Source organism: Streptopelia decaocto, assembly GCF_964273445.1.
Source record: "Streptopelia decaocto genome assembly, chromosome: 3".
Taxonomy (NCBI): Eukaryota; Metazoa; Chordata; class Aves; order Columbiformes; family Columbidae; genus Streptopelia; species Streptopelia decaocto.
This window is the reverse complement of record NC_138656.1, coordinates 37,687,867-37,710,165: the sequence shown is the minus strand read 5'-3', so window position 1 is coordinate 37,710,165 and position 22,299 is coordinate 37,687,867. Positions and strand designations below refer to the sequence as shown.

The window sequence follows — 22,299 nt, the reverse complement described above, 5'->3', positions numbered from 1 at the left end:
AATTGCTCTATTTAGTAATGAAATGTGCCCAGTAGCTCTCGGGAAATTCTCTTGCTCACAGAACTGCTGCTCCACACCCCTATAGCCTTCTGCATGCAGCCACCACAAGGAGGCATCACCTTGTTTCTCTCACAGCTGCTCATGCTCTTCTCTGGCATCATGAATATTATTTTCATCTCAGATACAAATATCTGCAATTGTTAAGCCTTCTGGCCTGCTCTGCCACTCACCGAGGCAATTTTAATCTTTTAAAAGGCAGTTTCCTCCCAGATGATCCCCACCATGAAGAGGCACTGCCTGGATCCCCGGATCTTCCTCACCCTTGTTGAAACAATGTTTTCCACTCTGTCCTTCGCATACTCATAGCAAACGCGCACAGAAACACCCAAGCCAAATCCATTTTCTCCACTTCATTATAATCCCACCCTGGAGTTGCCATCCTAACGCTGTCAGCCAGCTTCTCTTGCTTTTCTGAGGCCCCATGTCAAAATTCCCAGTGCCTGTTTTTACTTCCATTACCTTCCTTGGCCTTCAGCTTTCTGAAATCCCACTCTTTGTCACACATTATGCTTACGCTCCTTTGTAAACTGCTCCCTGGGGAAACTGGTCAGCACCCAAGAACTATGCACTGAATCTGTGCAAATGAAAAAAATGGAGGAAAACATTTTAACATATAATTAGATTAAACCTCCTTTACAGTAAAAAATTACTAGACTACTACAAACCTCTAGGAAGTTATTAAACCTCATGCCAATTTTGTTGTTATTACGATTGCTTTCTTTTTCCTCCAAAGCACTGCCAAATGAGAATTCAGCTGAGCTGGTTAGAAAATAAAGAGGCTAAAAAGTACTGCAAATTAGTGATAAAATCAGCTAATAGAATGTTTTCATTTGTTCTAATTGGTTTTCAGACAAAAAAAATACACTCCAAGTATAAAACACAGGAACATGTTAAAACCCTATTCAGCAATCTTCAGTAGCATTTCATCAGTCACTTCTCTTAGATCAGGAACCGAAGCATTCTATAAATACTCCTGTGCTCTAAACAAAATCTATATATATTCAGATTTGACATCCATTTTCCAGTCTGGTTTTGAAAGATTTATCTTTTACCCCATTTTCTGAGCTATTCATTGCATTTCTGTATAATGAGAAATTTAAAAAGATTGCTGGAACTTCCCCGGTCCCTTTCCCTTTTGACCATATTTATAGTGTAGTTCAAGTACAATATTCAGAGCAATTAATAACTAACCTGACTGAAAGGTCTCAAACTGCCACTCCCACACTGTCAACATGTGGCATTTTTTAAGCTTTCATTCAGTCATTAAATATTCCCAAGGAGAAAAAATATCTAAGTGGATGCAGCTGCTTCTCTAGAATGACCTGTTCTGAGACAGAAAAATTGTGGTTCCAGAAGATACTTTTTACAAGCCTAGTCTGTTATTAATACATTCATCCATTAGGTACAAGGTATTAGTTAAGCAAGAAATCATTTCTTAGAGCAACTAGAGTAGTTTTTACTAATTGAAAAGTTTAATGTCAGGTTCCACCGTTCTGTAGTCTTCAAAGTTGCATCCATATATAAATTAACATACATAAAAATAATCCATTGTCTAAAAGACTGCACATCAAAATAGTACTTCCATGTCTGCTTTTAAAAGAATAGGTTTTTGAATTTATTTTTACAAATTGAAGCTTTATAGGGACATTTACTCCATAACCCAAGATTATTAGTGAAATAATCATTCAAAAATACGGTTTGTAACTAAGATTTCTGTACATTTTTGTACCTTTTTCAGACTATTATGTTAGCTTTACCACCATGTTTACAGTGCTATGAGATATGCAGGCTTAAAATACTGCAAAATATGTTTACAGACAGGAACTATTTTAATTATAATAGCATTCCAATTAACCTTATAAAATAATTTTGGCTCAAATTTCAAAGTATGTGGGTAATATCCCTTTAAATTTGATACGCATCACACCCTCTATTTTGTTAACTTTTTGCTGACAACTAATTGTAAAAAATAGTGAAACACCTGAGGTGTGATGTGGTTTTATGAAGTGAGGAGCAGCTTTCCCAAAGTTTAAGACAAATACAAAAAAATATTGCACAGCTTAAAATACAATTGTTTACATTCTGACTTCAATACAGTACAACTTAACCATGAATGTAAAGAATTACCAGTTTGCATTGAGTCCAATTATTTGTGCCAGAAGGTCAAACATCATTTATAAAATTTAAACGAGTATGTTTTAAATGTTTATTTCTCATAGCAATTCTAAGCAAACTTTTAAAAAGCTTAAAAAGCTTCTGGCCTCACTTTTGAAGGTCAGCAACTCTTGCAAACCAACAGTAAAATTTCTGAGCAATATAGGCCATTCAACCCACTATTCACTCAAAAAGCTATCAGACAGTAAGCATATTGTGAAGTATACATTTTTATTTAACATCCCTAAAATAAGCTGTATTTACATATTATATAAATGTATGAAGTCTTAATATAAAATAGAAAACTGCATTGACTGAGGAAATTGCACTCCATATGGAGTTACTTATTGAAGACCATTTGTTAATGAAATTTTACAATAATTTATATAAATTATCTCTTCCAAATTAGATGATTTTTTTTTTCTTTTTACTAATCCAGACACTTGTGATGACTTTACAAACAGTGGTGTACACTATAAACTTTAAAAACAGTTACAGCATCTTCCGGCGCACAACTGGCTTTGGAAAATTAGACAGTCTTGTTTTGTTCTTCCGTAGATTCTTCTCTGCTGTGTCTGAGGTTTCTTTCTGTTTGCTTTTTGTTCCATGCACTGGACTTACGAAAGGAGAGATGAATTTTATTTCCACTGGTGGAGGTGACCAAGAACCTTTTCTTGTGGTTCTGAAAAGAAAGAATCACATTGATTTTTTCTTACCAACAGTATTTAGTTAAGGAAAAAAAACCTGTGGAATTACAAAGTCAATGCCAAAGAATTATGACCTTCTTTGCAGGTAGGATCAAGGCAGAAAAGAAACCTAGACAGGCATCCCTTGACTTCTATTCCTTACCAGACTGTCCCAAGCATTCTCAGTCACTATTCATGAGCTTTTAGAGGGCACCCACCCCAGCTTTTAAAAAGCAGATGTCCTCTAACAGTATGCCAGAAGGAACCAGAAAACGTGCAGAAACAAGCAGTTCTCTTTACTCATTGTCTGACCCGCTCCTGCTTTGTATGGGGAACTAAAGACTGTCAGAGCATGGTTTCGTAAGGTAGGATAAGACGCCATTAAGAGAACACCACCACTGCAAAGAATAGTATCCACTTGCCCTTTTCTATTCCCTCCCTCTTTTGTTTCCATCAGAAAACAAAACCATTAAGTGGGGAAAAAGGTGCCTATTAGACCAGCAGGCTGGATAGACTCATGAAGTCAGAGCACAACTGCACAGCCAGGAGAGAAAGAGGAAGTTAGGTGGCTAACAGCTGAACCACTAACAGAATAAAGGAGTAAGTGTCCAAAAGAATCGCATACTTGCTTGCTTTCTTCATTTTTGATTCTGCAGTTCCAGCCCTCTTTGTTTTTTGCTTTCCCACAGACTCTACAGATTTTGCATCCTCTTCCTCCTTAGTTGGAAGCTCCTATGTTAAGGCAACAAAATTATTACTCATACACAAGTTCTTACACTTGTACAGAACACAAACCAATGTTTTTTTCATGAACAAGTCATGCCAAAGTTATTTCTGAACACATTACAGTTACTCTCCACAAAAACTAACCTTCCACCTCAAATTACTGTACCATCCTATAAGTTCAAATTCTGAAATGAACAGGCAACACACCAAGTTTAAAGAAAGCCACTGTGCCTTTTAGAATCATAGAATAGTTTGGGTTGGATGGGACCTTCAAAGGTCCCCTAGTCCAACTCCCTGCCATGAGCAGGGACATCTTCAACTAGGTCAGGCTGCTCAGAGCCCCGTCCAGCCTGGCCTGGAATGCCTCCGGGGATGGGGCATCTACCACCTCTCTGGGCAACCTGGGCCAGTGTTTCACCACCCTTTTGTTAAAGGTAAAGCAACACATATTAATTGATTTTGGTAGCTAGTTTTCATGAAGAAACAATCCCCCACACTGTTCAGCTATTAATTTAAAGCTCTCTTTTAGATAAACTTCCAAGGAAAAAGGCAAGGCATTGCAAAACATTATTTGAAAAAGCAATACAGAGCACAAAACAAGAACATGGGACAACTGAAGTTTTTACTTACTGGTTCTTTCACAATTTGGGAAATGCTAGATACATTTTTGCTCCTTGACCTCAAAAGAGGGGGTGAAAAGACAAATTGAGAAGACAAGTCCAGGTCTAAATCCTTAAGCTGCACAGAATAGTCTTCTTTTCCAGCTAAAATGACAACGTATTGTTAACACGCACGTACATTATACAAAAAGAACAGTGATGTTAAATACAGCTGATCACAGAATGTTAGGGATTGGAAGGGACCTCGAAAGACCATCTAGTCCAATCCCCCTGCTGGAGCAGGAACAGCTAGACAAGGCTACACAGGCATGTGTCCAGGCAGGTTTTAAATGTCTCCAGAGAAGGAGACTCCACAACCTCCCTGGGCAGCCTGTTCCAGTGCTCTGACACCATCACTGAGAAGAAGTTTTGTCTCAAATTTAAGTGGAACCTTTTGTGTTCCAGTTTGTACCCATTACCCCTTGTCCTATCATTGGTTGTCACCGAGAAGAGCCTGGCTCCATCCTCGTGACACTTACCCTTTATATATCTGTAAATATGAATGAGGTCACCCCTCAGTCTCCTCTTCTCCAAGCTAAAGAGACCCAGCTCCCTCAGCCTTTCCTCATAAAGGAGATGCTCCACTCCCTTAATCATCTTCTTTGCCCTATGCTGGACTCTCTCCAGCAGTTCCCTGTCCTTCTTGAACTGAGGGGCCCAGAACTGGACACAATATTCCAGATGTGGTCTCACCACAAGATAATCAAGAGCACAATAACTTTCTGAAAAGAAAGTTTCAATCAGGTTTATAAATACTCAGTGTAGAGGTATTTTTTCCCTAGTAACTGTCTCTTAGGATCCATTCTCTTACAGTAAATTGTGAAACAAAAATAAGCCAGAGTAGTGATTTTACCTGCACTTACATAAAAATATTATGCTCAAGTGGAATCAACAGTTCTTACATATCTCAATTTTTTTTAATCATGTACTCTAATAAAAAGAACCCTATGCACAGTAACTTCATTAACAAAATGTATGGCCATGAAAAACAATCACATAATTAAACAGCTGTGCAGTTGTTGCAAGATGCAGCTCATTTGAAGTTAAAAACTGAACAGAACATGGAAGCATGTCTCCTTTATTTCTCTGCTGGAGGAAGGGGTGGCCATCACATATTGACAGATACCCTCAGTTTTTGAAACTGATAGAAATTAACCTCATAACAAAAAATAAGCTTAAATTTCATTTCACTCTTACATCAGCCTTCTTCCTCATCTATTCCCACCACAACTCACCAGTCAGTCACATGGAGTTCAGAGAAAAGATGAATTGCCTCTTTCCAATTTTTTTATTTTGCATGTTAAGTGCTTTAAAATACTTAAAGCCATCCTTGCAGTCTGTTTTCTGTAGTTTACAAAACCGCAATACGCCCTGCTTTGCGTATATAGTGCTCTTACCTTTCTTTGTCAGCTTTGTGAGAGGAGGAGAGAAAAGGAAGGACTGGTTTTCCTCAGCAGACAGTTTCTGACGTGTGGCAGTATTGCGCGATCTGGTTCTTGTCATACGATCTGTCAGAGTTCTTGGTGTTTCACCACGTCCTGATGGGTTTATGTCTTCAAGCAGCAAAGGACTGCCACCAGGTCCTTGAGGCAAGGACTCCTCCTCAAATATTGATCGTCTCTTTCTGCCCCGACGCCCTGTCCTTACTGTAGTTCTGGGTGTGGTGGATTCCTCATTTGGCCGTGTAGGTGTTTGCTCATGAGTATCCGTTTTTTCTGGTGGAGCATGTGGAGTTCTTCTTGTTCTTCTCCTAGGAGTATCAAGGATTTCCACTTTCCCACCTGAATGTATGTCTTCCTGAGTAGAGAGAGATTCTGTGTCTGCCAAGAGACTTTGTGCCTGCTTCCTAGCGCTTCTTCTAGGAGTGACAGGAAGTTTAAATTCTGTTTGAGGAAGCGATGATTTAGACACATCAAGCTCAGAATTTTCTGAAACTTCAGATGAACTCAATTTTCTTCTTCTGCCTCTTCTAGTTGGCACAGGTGAAAGGAGTTCATCACTAGGCTGCACCTCTTGATCCTTGACAACACTTTGAGTAAACTGTAAATTAATGCTTTTCGGTTTCCTTGCACTTCTACTGGGACTGACTGCTGGTTTTATCGTTTGATCAGCATAAGTCTGGGCAGTTTCTTGATCTCCTACTGAACTTTTTCCTCCTCTAGTCCTCTTGGAATTAGCAGAAGCAATGATGCTACCTTCAGCAAGAGATGCTTCTTCATTAGCCTCTTCCAAGAGCTCTGATGCAGCTTCCTTTGCTCTCCTTAATCCTCTTCTTGGAGTAACAGCTATGGACTGTGTACTGACAGACAATACTGGCCCACTGGAGGAGTGGCTGCTCTCTACTTTCTCTAAATTGGGTTGTTTTGGCTTCCTGCCTCTCCTGGGAGTAACGGGGGTCACAGGCATTTGCTCATCTTGAGCATTTTCTTCTGTTTGAAGACTGGAAGTCTCAGATGCTGCTTTTGTTCGCCTGGTACTTCTCCTAGGAGACAGTCCAAACAGAACCGGTTCATCAGGCTTCAGCAGTTGTGGAACCCCTGTCGATGGAATAATTAGGTTTCTACTCAGTTGTCTCCGTGTGCGTGTTCTAGGAGTGACGACATACTCTACTTGATGTCTGCTGGTTTCATCTTCCACTCCTTCTGGCACCGTTGCTAAGGCAGCTTTTGCCTTCTGGAATCTAGTTACCTTTTTCCCTATGGTTTCATGAAAAGACTGGTCTACAACTTCAGATGTGAATTCTTTACTTCTTGTGTCTTTGATTACATCCAGTAAGTTCTCCGCAATAGCTGCCTTAATGGGTTCGGGCACATATGGGAGTGACTCTGCAATATTTTGAGATTCCTGATCACTAGTTACTGTAGACACTGAGTTTGTAACATGTTCTTGGTTTTCAGTGTTTCCTAAATTGTTTACAGGTCTTTCCTCTGTTGTTGTGCCAGCCAGTTTAGAAGCATCTACCAATGCAGGGTCTCCCATATCTGCTTCACCTTCTTCTCCTTCCAAGACTAAAGTAAAATTACTCTGAGATATAAAAAACTCGCCATCTCCCTCAGCTGCGTCACATTCACCATCTCTATTATCAGGCAAATCACATGCAAACCGTTGCTCTATAGTATCGTAGCGGCACTGAAGATTGCCTGATGGATGTAGTTCACTGTAGGGCGAAGGTTCAGGCGCTGCTTCTGAGGTTTGTGCCTTAACCGTACTGTCTTCAATAACCTAAAGTTAAAAAATGTCTGTTAACATATTAACTACCAAAAAGACTAACTTCAAAACACCGCTTTTTCTTTCAGATCACCTCCAAATGTAAAGTTAGAAACATACAATGTACTCTCTACTGGAGACAAAAGACAATATGTTTAAGGGACAGAGAACAGAGTGCTCAGCATATGCCACCACGGGCTCCATTTCTGACATTTCTGTTCATGAATAACACTTTGCCACCATCCATGAACAAGGCGAGAAGCTCCACAGCACAAGTGGCAGGAGTCATCCCACTGCAGGACTCTGGACTGGCTACAAATCCACACAGATTGACCAGCTCTGCATCCATCATGGTAACATACATTTAGGTTACCACAGTTTAAAGTTTCAGTCATGACAGTTGGTCAGACTGGCCGGGTATCTCATCCAACAGCTCAACACTGCACTTGAAAGAGTCACTGGGATTGTGTGAGACAACACCTATATTCTCAATACCTCCATCTTCTTTCCTTCTAAATCCACATTACATACTCAGGCTTTTATGTTGAGAACAAAAACAGTACCTTTTAAGTATTTCAAGTGACTCAGATGATCAAGAGAATTTAGTGAGTGTGTAGACCTTTGCCCAACCATCTGAGTTAGAGTGCCAGCCAATGATGGCAGAAGGGAGAAGCCACTCAACAGGAGTCTCAAAATATATGCTTATTTTCTTGCCTCCTGCCTTGTCAGAAGTTGCCAAAGCATCATACGACAGCAACATGCCATGCTTCAACACTACAGTCAATAAATACTCATCCCCAAAGCTTTCCTTTTTGCTTACAAATCCACAAACAAGAAAGCAGGAAGAAGCTTGTCCTAAATTCAGTGAAGGCAGACAAGCCAGAAACAGATGTTTACACATAAATCAGTAAGAACCAGTTATAACAAAAGCAGAAAAACCTTCACTGTACTGCTACCAGAATGCCTGCAGCAGCTTTGGGACCATTTCCTGTACCTGCTCCCTTTTTCCTGTCACAAATTTTCCATTTATTCCCATAGGAGATTTATGTATTCCCAAGTCCATAATCATCATCTCTACAGTGTTGTCCTAATCCCAAAGCCGAGGTGAGCCAAACAAGTGACTGCCTGTTTAACTTCATCTGAAATCTGGGGCAATGAAAAGCATTTTCTGTTACTTAAGACCAACCTACTTGTGGTACACCTGCCTGCCAGTTTGTGTTTCACTTGACTATCATGAATTCCTGTAAGTACAATCCTACAGGAAACTGACAGTGTACTCTATACTGTACTTAGGGGACATCCACAATGATTCCAAGTAACTCATGAGCCCTAGAAGAAGTAAGAACAATGGTGAAAAACTTGGGACAACTGGAGAATCTCTAGTTCTAATTTTCACTACATGTGAGCAACCTTCTCAAATTCATATTTTAGGAAGTTTAGATGTTAAAAAAAAAAAAACATGTTTTGGGAAAAAAAAAGAAAGTTGTAGGTAGCTGGAAATATCCTGACACTGACATTAACTCATTGTTGGGAATTCTGGTTATGTTAGTAAGGAATAAATAGTAAAGAATCTAAGTACCTACATCATTCTGAAAACAAGTTTGGTTCCCAAATAATTTTATCATTTCGTACATAGTCCCTGATGTTGAGAAGTTACACTCCTGAACTACTCCTGTGGTCTTTAACATTAAATCTATTTGGTTTTTAAGTAAAATAATAAATGTTTAAGTTATAGTAAACCAAATGAGTGCATGGTTATTTTAAAAAAGTACTTTAGGTGGGGATTTTTTGTACCATGACAGCTCTCAAAGATGCAAGTCTTGACAGGTTCTATTCAGTGTTTGCTGTACAGAAAATGCATAGGAGAAAAACGTATCTGCCCTTTGTTTTAACTTGTGTTAACTAGCTAAAGAAACGGATTTTTGTGTGCCTTCTAACTGTCCTCAATTTGCAAAGTGTTTTCTATTTTGTAGAGATGGGAAAAAAGTTTACTTACATTCATTTCCTCAGTTTTAGGAAGATTGTTAGAAACAGTTATTTCTTCCTGCAGAAAATGAACATTTTCTTCAGCTTCGGCTGCTTCTAAGTTATGTTCTTTAGGTAAATCCACACACTTCCCCTCACCGTGATTTTCTGAATGACTACTGGCCACATCCTCACTGTCAAGGACACTTATCACAGCTGGAAGAGATTTATATAATTTTAGCTTAACTTCTAGAGAAATGACACAGGTTTAAGCAACAGGAAGTAACAGAAGGAGCAGGAGCCAACAATACAGTTCTCCATTCTGCCACATCTATTGGCCTTTCTCCAAAAACTAGAAGCCAGAACTATCTATCTGGTAAAGAAGACATCCCCACAGTAAAAAAAAAAAAATCAATAAATATAAAAAATATTTTTTTTTAAAAAAGAAGGGGAAAATTAGCTGGCAAACCCATAGAGAAAAGGAACAACAGGGGAAAGGGTGGCTGTAAAGGCACTCCAGTAGCTAGTGTTTGTTCACAATCTGAGTACAGAGGATGCAGCATCTTTTAAAATAGTAACTACACATTTTGCTTCAGGAGTTGAGCTACCTTAAGTCACATAATATCTCCAAGATACTGTACATACATTCACTGTCTGCCTCTGGGGATTCAGAAAGCTGTGGATTTGTTGCAACTGGTATGGCTTTTTCTTCCAATGAAGAGGAATTTTTGGACTCCTGGTGGTTTGTTTCACTTCAAGAATAGAAAGAAAGAAATTAATCATAAAGCTTCAAAACAAATCCTGAAGAGCTTTACAAATTATGCTCATTGTAAAATCTTCAGGTTTCAGAACAGGAGAAATTAAGAAAAAACAGAAGTTCCTTTATCAACATATCTACATTCAATTTGTGACTCATGTTATACAATGAGTCAAGTACTTCACATTCTTCCCAGCTACCTAACACTAGACAATAATGTAACAACAGAGCTGTATTAAAGAATAATATATGATTTGTCTTCTGTAGAAAGACTGCAACTGCTATATTGAAGGTTTGGAACAAACTGAAGAAAAGTTTGTACCAGTGTATGTTAACACTTGAAATGAAAGGTTATTTACTAACATTGTCTTTATCACTAAACAGTTGCAGCTTTTAAAGTATCTTGTAGAAAAACATCCTTCCATTTCCATAAACAAATAGATGCCAATCGAGAGCACAAAGAAAAAAGAAGTGCAGAAATTACTGCCAGAAAATATTCAAACCCCAAAAGAAACCCGCTAAAGTTACAGGAATCTCAGGGGCAATTTTTAGCTTCACAAATTTCAGACAAAAGCAGGGCTTCGGTTCACAGTATCTGCACTTAGTAACCCTCGAACTGCAACACGTTTTATGCAGACTGTGAAATCTTTACGATCATACTTTGGAGTTTGCGATGATTTGAGAAAAAAGGCTCAAACTGACAGCTAGTAAATCTGACTTATATTAATGCCAAATTAGTTATTTTCACAGACAGAAAAGAATAGAAAAGCCATTACATTTAAGAACACAGGGAGTAACCAATATCAGGTCAAAATGATAGTTTTCAAACACAGGAAATCCAAGAGTTGCATGCTGTGTGAACCCAAAGATGGATTTTATAATCTTACCCTTCATTTGAAGTCCCAACAGTAGCAGCCTCAGCAGCTGTAAACACCAGTTTATCATCCTCAGGAAGGGTAAAACATCCAACACTTGATTCTTCCACAAATCCTACAAATACAGACAGATGGATGACTTCCCTGGGGCACTTAACAGCATTTATGTTAAAATGCTCACACAATTTTAAAATGAGCCTTTATGTATTTTAGCTAGGATAGTGATCTACACAAAACAATGCTACCAAGACTTCAAATGCACAGAAAGTCTGACTTCTTCTTTCAAGTAAAACAAGTCTGATACACAAATTCAGTCAAGAAAACAAAATGATGATTGCTATTCTGTTTACAAACAAAACTTGATATGTCAGTGACCTCATACATAAAAACTTCAGAAAACACCCCTCCTTGTTAAAATTGGGTAGTAAGTTTTCTTATTTCTCTTATCTCATTCCAGCAATGCTGTTTTCCTTTATTGACTCCATTTCCCCTCTTCTACAAGAATGTTTCTAAGGTTTTTTCTTGTTTTGTTTTTTTTCTCTACTGATTGACTGGTGGTGCAGAAACCCAACTGCTTGCTAATCTCTTTTTATCTCAAAAGGTTCAATTTCAGAAACATCCTACTTTTCTTTTTTTGTTTCTACTGTCTACTTTGCCCAGATCCCACAATTACTTTTCCAGCCAGTATACAGGACTGGGAAAATTTTGCTAGCTCAGGCCAAACAAGAGCTATACTGACTGTGCTCTACTGCTTCCAGAGGACTGAAATTGTAGAGAACTGTTTGTACTATAGTCCAGCAACAACAAAATTTCTTTATTAAGTTATTCTTTAATGATTAGTACCGTAGCATTATTCTTAATGAAAAGCATCTTTGGTTTCTCATCCAAATAAAAGACAGCTAAACTAGGGCAGGTAAACATTTTCACCAGTCTTACTACAAACACTCAGACTTGGAGAACCTTTTTTTTTTTTTTTTTCCAAAGAAAAGGAGCTGAGAACTTCAGTAGCAACAATTACTCAATTACTCTCCAGGATCCTCCAGAATCATCTCAGACTTAGGACTGAATCAAGATGAAGATGCACTGACACTGGAGTACACAAACACACATCACCACTACAAACTATTACAAGACCTCACACACAGAACTGACACTTGCATACATGTCCCAGGAATAGCAACCTTCTTGCACCTCTTCTCCCTGTTCCTGCACTACTTTAATTCCCAGCTCTTCATCACTGCTCTCCACCTAGTAAGCGACATCTCCTCTAATCTGCCAGCAGACCTGCTCATATGAACACATCCTCAGAAGCTGGACTGGCTTGAATGAGTTAAATTGAGCTGAATTACCAAAGAACAACCGAAACAGGCTTGCAAAAGGCTGCATAAGCTGTTCAGCTAGCAAAAGGAAAAAAGTATAGCTGTAATAAGAGGCACAAAAACAAGCAGACAGACTTCCAGAAGAAAACTATTTAACTGGGCACAAATGAGGTGCTTAAAAATAAAGAAAAAAAGCCCAAATTATCTAGTTAAAGCATGCCATACAGTTAACTTGCTGTTAAAAAACCTGCAGCCTACAGAAGTAGCCCTAAAGCATAATCAGAAGCCTACATTTTCAACTTTTATCCCTCCCAAAACTCCTACAAATCACCACTGCCTCTCAGCTGCAGTTACACACAAGAAACACCAGCATACATTCATAATGTCCATGATACCTAAATAATGACAGGGGAGTTTTAAAAGCCTAAGAAGGAAGTGCCTAGGACACTTCCGAAAGCTCATTGTTAACTGCTGTGCTCATCAGTAATTTAACCTTTTGAATACATTTGAAAAATTCAGAATCTTATTAGAGTTTCATAGGATGAAACACACCAGCTTCTCTTCTTAGTTCTGATGAATATGGTTGTTGGATCTGGAAAGATTTATCTTCAATCATTTCACTGTCAGCTTCTTTCTCCAATTCTTGAAAAACACCAGCTTCTTCAGTGGAAGAATTAGCTGGTTTAGTAGCTATAAAGATGACATCATCCTCAAAATCATCAGCTGATTTTGCATCCTGATACTCCAAAGTAGTTTCATCTGATCTGGCAGATAAGTTACTATTTTCTTTGCTGACAACCCTTTTCTCCAAACCATCTCCAGGTATGCTTTCTGAAGACTCTTCCATTTCAGCACGATCATCCTCAGGATCGCTCAGAATGAACAGACTTGTTTTACCTCTACTTTCAGACCAAACATCCTCCACCACTCCCTGATAATGCTCAGATAAAGCTCCAGACAATGCTTTATCATCTTCTGTTACCTTTAAAAAAAAAAAAAAAAAGGTTAACAATCCATGACATGCACATGTTTTTTGTGAAAGCAAGAAAAAAACAACAAACACACACAAAAAATCAAAACCAAACATGATATTTCTATGTTTTACAAGTGTCAGCTTAAGTAACAAAACTGATTTTCATTCTAGCACCATCTTAGCTTTTAAAAGCTGACTGTAAAAATTAATTGCGCTTTTGACTAGTTATTGAGTTTCCACAGCCTTGGGGAGCTAAGGTGAAGTTGGTCATGTAAGTGCTTGTTTATACTGCCATCTCAAGCTGTTCACTGAGTTCACCAGTGTGTTTTCTAGAAGAGGAAGCTTTGCACGAGTAAAATCACAACTCAAGACTTCTCTCTGTTTATGCTTGCCTTTTCAGCATGCATGCACCACTAAAATATGAGTGTTCACTCTGCCTGTAGCATGGAACCAGTACATTAATCTGGCCACACTGCTTTATTACTAAGAACTCCACATATGAGAGAGAGGCTCTTTGTGACAATTGAGTAACTCTTTATAACAGCCAATAAAAGGTGCCATAAAACTAGATTATGACAATTTGTTAGTACACGTACAGAAAGCCCTTACATGCAAATACTAGCACATGCCCTCGTTCTGCACTGGATTTTGGAACATGAATTTGGCATCTGCATGATGAGCAGGATCAAGGAATCCAACTGTCAGAGCAAAAGGAGGAGTAAATGGGGCAAATTTTGGATGGACCAGCTTCATTTGACAGCTCCACAAATGCTGTCCCTGGTGCAAGGCAAAAAGCAACACCAAGAACATCACAGCCAGAGCAGAGACAACAGTACAGCTCTTTTCATCAGGAGTCGGCTTCAACCACAACTGAAGTAAACCCAGTCTTGCAAACAGAGACTGACAGGAAATGCAGCTCATGCCTTTGGTTGCTTTAAAAGGTGCTTCATTCACAAGGTTTAACAAGCCAAACAACTGGCTCAATCTCTAGTCCCTACTTTCCTGCCACACCAGCATTTGAAAAGGTATCGTGGGAAGCTGAACCAGCCATTGAGAACCATCACAGCTCCTAACAACACTTGAGTAAAAACTGCCAAGGCACCGGTATTTTTGGTGAATATGTTCCTGCAGGCACGTGATGCTACAGAAGGTTTGACATAACCTTTTTTACCAAATTCATGTCTGCCATTCTGATTTATAATTCCAGTTCTCAATATAAGGGGTTATGGCAAACTTCAAAAAAATCTAATTCAAATCACACTCTATAAAGGCTTTAACTGTAAAACCCACCAACGACAGCCCAGCTTACCCCAGCAGTCCCTCTTGCTTTTGAGTTCTCTTCCCTGAAAGATATTCTGGATTCCTTTGCTCGTAGAGGAGGAGTGACTGATCGTCCTGGAGATGCAGAGGGAGTTGCCAGGGGTGTGGTGCGAAGGCTGGATCTGAGAATAGACTGAGGAGTAAACCCCGGAAAAGCAGATGTAGAAGCAGATGTGGCTAAAACTTTAGCCCTCTATGAAAAGAAACAGAAAGGTTTAATTTATAACCATTTAAATCTTCAAGACAGACACCTTCACTCGTCAAAAGTATTATTTTCAACTACAAACTGAGTTTGTGCCAGCAGAGAGGACAAAGTTTAGCCTCTGTACTGTTCTTTTTCCAAAACTATGAAAACCCACATAATAAAACCCCATGTTTTTTATGCTTCTTTTTTCAAATTAATTTCCTGAGGAAAGAAGGATATGGCAACTTGTTGTCTGCAGTGTTATCTCCCATCCCAGTAATTTTCGCAATTTCTGCACTGCTCTTCTCACAGACATACAACTTCAAAGGTTACCCCGGATATAGCAACTGAAAACACTGCTGTGAGGAAAGGCAATCAGCAAAGCAACCGTAATAGCTTATTTTTTTCACTGATTAAACAGTCTGCGCACAAGACTAAATCAAGAGATGCTGCTGTAAAAATACACATCTTCCTCTAGAAGCATGCAAGTGGTCTCACCTCTGCTCAAAAAAGATTTGACAGCTTAAAAGGAGGACAATGAAACTAACTTAATGACATGGACCATATTTAATAAGCAGAAGGTTATAATTCAGAGAGAGAAACACTTTGTTCAGATATGCAAAAGCAAAAAGAACAGCACCAACAAGGTAGGTCAAGTGTTATTTTCTTGCATGAAGAGACTTTGTTCGATGGCAGTGAATGGAAATACAGTTGAATACAATTAGTAACTGAAATTCTTGCAAAAAGCCGTCACTGGCTGACATCACTTAACTGACATAACTTGGTTGTCATTCACTTGACCAGATTAAGAAATTGAAGCAAATACATTCTTGCTTCTAGATTTGCAAGGCAAATTATACAGAGCTATTGAGCACTTATATGAGATGGTCAAGATACAAATTGTATCTTTAAGTGTATTGAAAAGTCTAATTTTAACTTCCTTTGTTCCATGCAATAAAAGCAAGTGTATTTCATAAACCTATGGGACAACATGCATACTGCAACTAGCTTTGAACTAAACTCTTCAAAATGGTTCCCAATGTGCTGCTTCCAAAAGGTCTGTAGCTACAATAACCACATGATACTGAAAATATTCCACACTTTCAATCCCACAGTGTTTGTGATATAACACTTCAGTACTTTCATTTTAAATGCAGTTTACAGGCTTTCGGTTTGCTTGGTTCTTCCCGTCTTTGTAAGTTACAAACCTTAACAACAAGAGGAGTCTCTAGCAGATTCAGTTGTGATGCTCCTGAAAAGTTCCTTTGTGAGATGGAACTGTGCAGATTTGATTTCAAGGGGCTGGATGCCATGAATGAAGCAGAAGCTCCACATGGCGACTGCCAGCAACCACCCTGTGCTGCAGAACATGAAGGAACAGGATGAACCACCAAATCCAGCAATCTGTTAAGAGACACAATTGGGAATATGAAAGTAAATGAAAAAAACCCTACTGCATTACAGAAATCTGAGATGATACAGAAAAAAAAATAATCAATTGAACAAGAAATGCAGGTGAATCCTCACTGTTGGGGTAACGTTATCAGGCCTATAAACTAGTTACAGGCATTTTCTCTTTTATTGCACCAGTGATGTCATTCTAACGTCGGAAGAAAATTTATCTACATTTCAATGCAAGGAATTCAAATTCTCCACTTAGTTGTGTCCCTGAATTGACCTTTTCTTAAATAGATACCAAACTAAATGTCGATAAAACACTATGACAACACAGAAAGTACACACACACACACACACACACACACAAACATACACACACACACCGAGCAACACCTTTTAGAAATATTCATTCTGTAAAACTACTCTACCTGGAACATTTTTGTGAAAGTTTTGTAGCTGGTGTCCCAATAAATGCATCGGGCAACTCTGCATCAGGGAGAGGGTGTGTCAGGACTGGTGGTTCTGTAACTCTAGGACTGGAATTAAAAGGAAAATTTCACTGACTTTCATTCCCCAGAAGTCCAAACATCCCAGAATTCTAGTTTATTTGACCATACCACCTGTAGGAAAATCAGAGAACTACTAGCTTCTTTTCTGCTGTTTATAATTCTGTTTCTCTTTAAATAGAGGTAGAAATAAGCCGAAACTGGGCAGAAAGCAGTAAAAGATTCATGTTTGATCACACAATCAAGTCTGTCAAACTCTGCAAACAAATAGCTTGATGGCAGTCACCATTTTAGTTTCAGCTATCTGACATACTGTAAACACATTGACCATAATGTAAATATATGTATTTGCATAAATAAGATTATCATAGTAGAAAAACTCTCACCACAAGTATTAGTTACAATGTTTTGACTCTTGAAGACTTTACACTGTATGTTCAAAAAAGCCAACCAAAGCTCCCTTCAGGTGCACTTTCCCTCCAAAACACTGACAACATTCCAATGGATTTTCCTCTCTCTGTCCAAACACATAGGTCCAGACTAAAGTTTGTTCAGAGGCTGCTTACCTATCATATTGTGAGAAACTGGGTTTCTGCTCATTTCCTACCCACACTTCTCCAATTTTGGACAACACATTACTGATGAAAGTTGCTCGTGTATGCACATTTCCTGCACTGGTTTGTTTAGTTACTGTTGATAATGGCTTTGGTCTGGAGACTGGAAAGCAAGAAGGAAAACGTATCAGCCTTGTGTAACCGAAGTGATGGTCAGTCATCCACCATATTTCCCCCCTTAAAACTTACCTTCTCTTAGGACTGATGAACGCAAACAGTAAGGCTTAGCTCTCTCTACTGCCAGCTTCCTTTGAACTCTAGGAAGGATCTTGCCATATTGGTCTAATATAGAATTTCTGGCAACGGCTCTCTCTCTTAGGTGAGGATCACAGTCATTCTGATGAATGAAAAGCGTAAAGCAAGAAGTTAACTAATTACAAGATGTTCATTGCACAAAACTATCTGTGTTATTTCTAAGTAGTGGCTACATTTCCCTTAGAGACAGAGTAAAATCCATGCCCTGCCCAGAGCAGCAACAAGTTCTACCCATCAACTCACACCAACTTCAGCTGGTATTTTTAGCAAAGGGAAAGGCAGATGCGAATAATAACAGAACCCTCAACTTTAAGTGAAAACAGTTCTGGCACTCTGCAAAACCTTATTGTGATACACATGTTATCACCTGTACTTTTCAAATGGCTTATACAATAGCAGGTGTGCCTTGTTTTTCCTGAAACACCAATGTCTGAAGTGACTGAATGTACAGGGCATCTGCAAATGACCTTGGACAATATGATGTGGATATTAACATGAGTAAGTGAAAGCCACCTACACACACCTGGCTGGGTAAGTTTTCAGATATAGGGACCAAAAAGTTCCAAGACCACCTTATAAGTTTGATTCACTGGAAACCTATGGTTCCAGAAAACAGCAAGTGCATCACAGAGTCATAACAGACGTTCACAGAACACCAAATCTGATCTGGCTATTCTGAGAAATAGAAGTTAGATATGGATTTCTGTCATAAAAGTGGTAACATGAAAGGTCAGGAATTTGAAGAAATTAAAAAAAGGGGGGGAGGGGGGGGGGAAGAAAACCAAACAAATTTTGAATTTTCGGCTTTCCGACTGCTCTCAGCTAAAAAAATAAATTTGCAAGCAAGATACAAGAGATGACATACAATATACTTTTCATTCCACAGAAAGGAGTGACACAAACAACTTCCAGTAATCTAAACCTTACATGACATACATAACTGAATAACTGAATTATAAGATTGACTAAGAGAGAAAATATATATTTATTCCTCAAAGCAGGATTTTTTGTGACTCCTACCAAAACCCATTAGTAACACCTAACTGAAGCTTGCACACTTGACAGAACTTCAACGCTTACCGTAGGATTAACCTTCATTGACTGATGCAGCTGTAGTGCTGGGATATAGTTGGCACGCTGCAGATGGTGGACTAAAAGAAATTCACGACTCTGGACACCAGCATTGGTCTGTAGAAACTTCTCCAAACACTCCTGCAAGAAATAACGCATTGCAAAAATCTAGTAGGATTCTGCCTCTTCTCTTTTCAAAGAGGTGATTATGACTTTTTTCCTTGTCCACACTTACTTGTTCAGTCTCTGTGAAAGGCAGCTTCAGCAAGTCTTCCATTAGGCCCATCTCCTGACAGATTTCATACATGTGTTTTAACAGCTCTTCCATGTTCAACTTGGTGGTATGTTGCTGCAACAGATCCCAAGCTTCCACCAGGCACCTGAAATTCATTTATTTGAGATGTAAAGGAATACAAATGGTATAACCAAAAAGATGCCCCAAAACTATTGTGTTCAAAGGAAGCGTAGGGGGTTGTGACTGGTGTTATTTGTTCTCCACCTTTTGCAAGACTTGAAGGCCAAACAGTGGGATGTATTTCTTTACCTATTGGACAACAGCACGGTGAGGAAAAGCCGCACTTCACTGCTGCTTGACACTGGTGGCTTCATCATCTGGATGTATCTGAGCGCTTGCCTGTGCTCTCCCTGGCACATGAGGGACTGAAGAACTCTCATATGTTGCCATGACACACTTTTGATTGTAGCTGGATGAAAGAGCAGGGCCAGTGCACTCTGTGGTAAGTGGAGATCAGCTTTGTTAAGAGTTACACATACACACATGCAGCAAAAAGTCAAAAGTTTCTTAAGTAAGGGTATGTTAAATGAACTTATATGACCAACTAATGAAATACTTGATACATGATGTAACTAAAAATCTTAAGTTAGTGCAGAAAAAAAAAATGGAGATAGCCATGCAGAACGAAGTGAGTGTTTTAAAAGGAGCAGTTCAAACTTTTCTAGGTTAATCAAATCTCCATATAAAAATATCACTTTTTATAAAAAGCAAGGTACCTAAAACAAACTGCTCTGCTGAAAAAAACCTAAACAGCTGGCTCTGAAAATTCAAATGCAACAAAAAGAGTGAGAAGTTTTCTAAGGGTCAATGTGTGTTAAATGAACTTAAATGACCGACTAATGAAATACTTGATACAGGACATGTAAGTGCTCAACTGCTCTGCTGAAAATAACCTAAACAGATGGTTCTGAAAATTCAAATATCAAGCATTATCAACGGTGATGTCTTCTTTGGTTTAATTAATGTCCCATCAAAGTAGTTAAAACAAAATTTCACATCATAATTTATTGCTGAAAATATCGTAACACTAATACAAAATATTATTCTAATGCTTTTTCTAAGCACCAAATTTTTTAAAATCATTTGACAGATGACAGCTTCATATTGCAATGCGTGTGTAACTAAACTGTAACATACTTACTTCATAGTCATTGTGATCTAGAAGCCAAAAACCTTGAATAAGCTTAACAAGACCCCAAGGGATAGCAAAGGCAGTTGGAAAGGAGTCAATTGAAGTTTCTGTCTTATTTGGAAAGGAATGCATGATATCCAGCAGCAAGTAAATCGTCTGGTATCAAGTATCTAATTAAGGCAAATAAATTTTTAAGACAAAAAATATATCACATTGCACTTAGAAAAGACACAATGAAATGAGAATATAAAAGTGGTAGGAGGCAGAGAATACAAATGTATTAGTCTTGCCATTTAAGCTGTTATAACCTGAAGACAGTCATGTCCTAAGCAGAAAATTGCATTCTGGATAAATCAGCAAAACTAGTCTTTGATTTCTCTAAGGCATTCAGAAAGGTAAACTTATATATTTAACTGCTTCCCCTATAAACTCAGGCTCCCTCTTTAGTCAGTGGAGCTACCAGCTGGACATTCAACACATTTGAACATCCAGTGCTTCATTATCAAATAAAACAGATCCTACAGCTGTTCAGGTTTTTTCCTCATTTCAGAGTGTATAAAACAATGTAAACTATGGAATCCTTACAATACAACTTAGCTGTCAACGATTAAAACTGGGTTTAGACCACTATGTGGATCACTCATTGGTAGTGTCATTTTCTCGTTCTGACATCCCTTTTTAGGGCCATACTCTCAGAGGATGGTTCCGGGGTAGCAGTTTTTAAATATCTTCCTCTCTCAGAAAAGGGATAATTTCTCTCTGGAGAAGGGATATTTCGGCAAATATCACGTCCTGGTAAAGCACCATTAGAAATCCCTTAGCTGTGAAGCAGCCCCTTGTAGCGGATCATTCTAGTAAGTAGCCATTTGCCATAGACAGGCCTGCTTTTAAGGGGTGCTTAAAAAAATTTAAGACTAAAGGGGCTTTTTAACTTTAACATTTCAGGAACCCTGTTTAATCATATCAGAAGAGTCTTTGCAAAAAAAAAATTTAAAAATCATAAAAATTACACAGTACAAAGACCTGAACCAATGCTCCAGTCTATGATTTCATTCTGAACTAAACGTTTTCACTTGCATTGTGTTTGAAGCATTAACTAAAAATGGTATTAGACACACAGGTGACAAACATGTAAGAATATTTATGTGGCTGTACTGAAGGTGTAATAAAAATAATTAGAAAGGATACAATTGCATGTTTGTAGCTTTCTTCAACGCCTTCTAGCAAATAGACATCCAGCAGTGCCTGAAATGAAAAAGTTTTTTAAAACCTCCTGTATTTCCTAAATTGTTGGCTTTTGGGTGGGGTTTGGAGGGGCTGGTTGTTGTTTATTGTTGTTTCCAGAGAGCAGAACACTCACATGTAAACTAGCAGGTGGATATTTCCCAGTTCCTCCTTCATCTCTCTGCCACAATCTCTCAACTTGGTCTCCTAACTGGGAAACCAGTCCATCGATCATCAAGCAGTCAGAATCCCATTTTCCTCTGCAATAAAAGGTACCAAGAATTTGGACAGAGTGAAACACTAATTCCAGCCTTTCCATGTAACATGTTTCTTCCAGACAGCACCAAAAAACAAGCTCGCATGAGTCCAAGAAAGTAACAAAAATACAAAAACATGATGATGACTTGAAATGCAGCAGCATTTATGTGTCTATACACATGCCATTTCAATTAGGGACAGCTGAACTTCTAAAAAATCACAGTCTCCAAAAGCCCATCATCATCTTCTGCTGACTGTGATGCTACCCCTTAATTTCCTGATGAGAAAAAGCAGAAGGAGCACACTAGAGGACTAGATGTTGTAATGCTTCTAAGGAGCTTGACCCTGTATCTAAGTTGAGCAGCTATGCAGGATGAACTTTAAAGTCAACACCGAATACACTGCAGCTTCTACGTTAACTCATATTGCAGCATCTCCTTCGCAGTGCCATAGCCTAAGCTTCTTTAGGTCTTCCCCTACTTTTCAGTATCATTTGCAAAGAAAAATCTATTGTCATCTAATCCAAGACATATCAGCTGCATGTTAGTAAACCAGTCCAGGAAAGAGTTTAGATGAGCAAGTGACTTTGATCCAATAGCCAAGACAGGGCGAGGTGTGCCACCTACATGGAATTCGGACTATGTTATTCAATTACACAAAT

At 38.6% G+C, this 22,299-nt stretch overlaps 1 protein-coding gene across 7 annotated transcripts in view; it reads right to left on the bottom strand.

Annotated features, from left to right (window-relative positions):
- Positions 1-1,509: 1,509 nt before the first annotated feature.
- The window catches only part of LOC309437277 (protein ELYS-like), a 41,146-nt gene continuing 20,356 nt past the window's right edge, over positions 1,510-22,299 (bottom strand). For 6 of the 7 annotated variants that reach the window (XM_082047480.1, XM_082047483.1, XM_082047481.1 and 3 more), the window contains 19 exons: positions 21,517-21,640; positions 21,345-21,401; positions 20,166-20,312; positions 19,274-19,461; positions 18,965-19,109; positions 18,739-18,870; positions 17,593-17,740; positions 17,356-17,506; positions 16,712-16,819; positions 16,094-16,289; positions 14,691-14,894; positions 12,961-13,390; positions 11,102-11,204; positions 10,103-10,209; positions 9,489-9,673; positions 5,683-7,507; positions 4,257-4,390; positions 3,526-3,632; positions 1,510-2,896 (listed from right to left, as the gene is read on the bottom strand). In XM_082047480.1, the coding sequence (XP_081903606.1) occupies positions 2,707-2,896; positions 3,526-3,632; positions 4,257-4,390; positions 5,683-7,507; positions 9,489-9,673; positions 10,103-10,209; positions 11,102-11,204; positions 12,961-13,390; positions 14,691-14,894; positions 16,094-16,289; positions 16,712-16,819; positions 17,356-17,506; positions 17,593-17,740; positions 18,739-18,870; positions 18,965-19,109; positions 19,274-19,461; positions 20,166-20,312; positions 21,345-21,401; positions 21,517-21,640 (4,681 nt within the window). In that variant the 3' untranslated portion in view covers positions 1,510-2,706. The remainder of the gene's footprint in view (positions 2,897-3,525; positions 3,633-4,256; positions 4,391-5,682; positions 7,508-9,488; positions 9,674-10,102; positions 10,210-11,101; positions 11,205-12,960; positions 13,391-14,690; positions 14,895-16,093; positions 16,290-16,711; positions 16,820-17,355; positions 17,507-17,592; positions 17,741-18,738; positions 18,871-18,964; positions 19,110-19,273; positions 19,462-20,165; positions 20,313-21,344; positions 21,402-21,516; positions 21,641-22,299) is intronic. The other variant, XM_082047484.1, reaches the window with a different exon arrangement.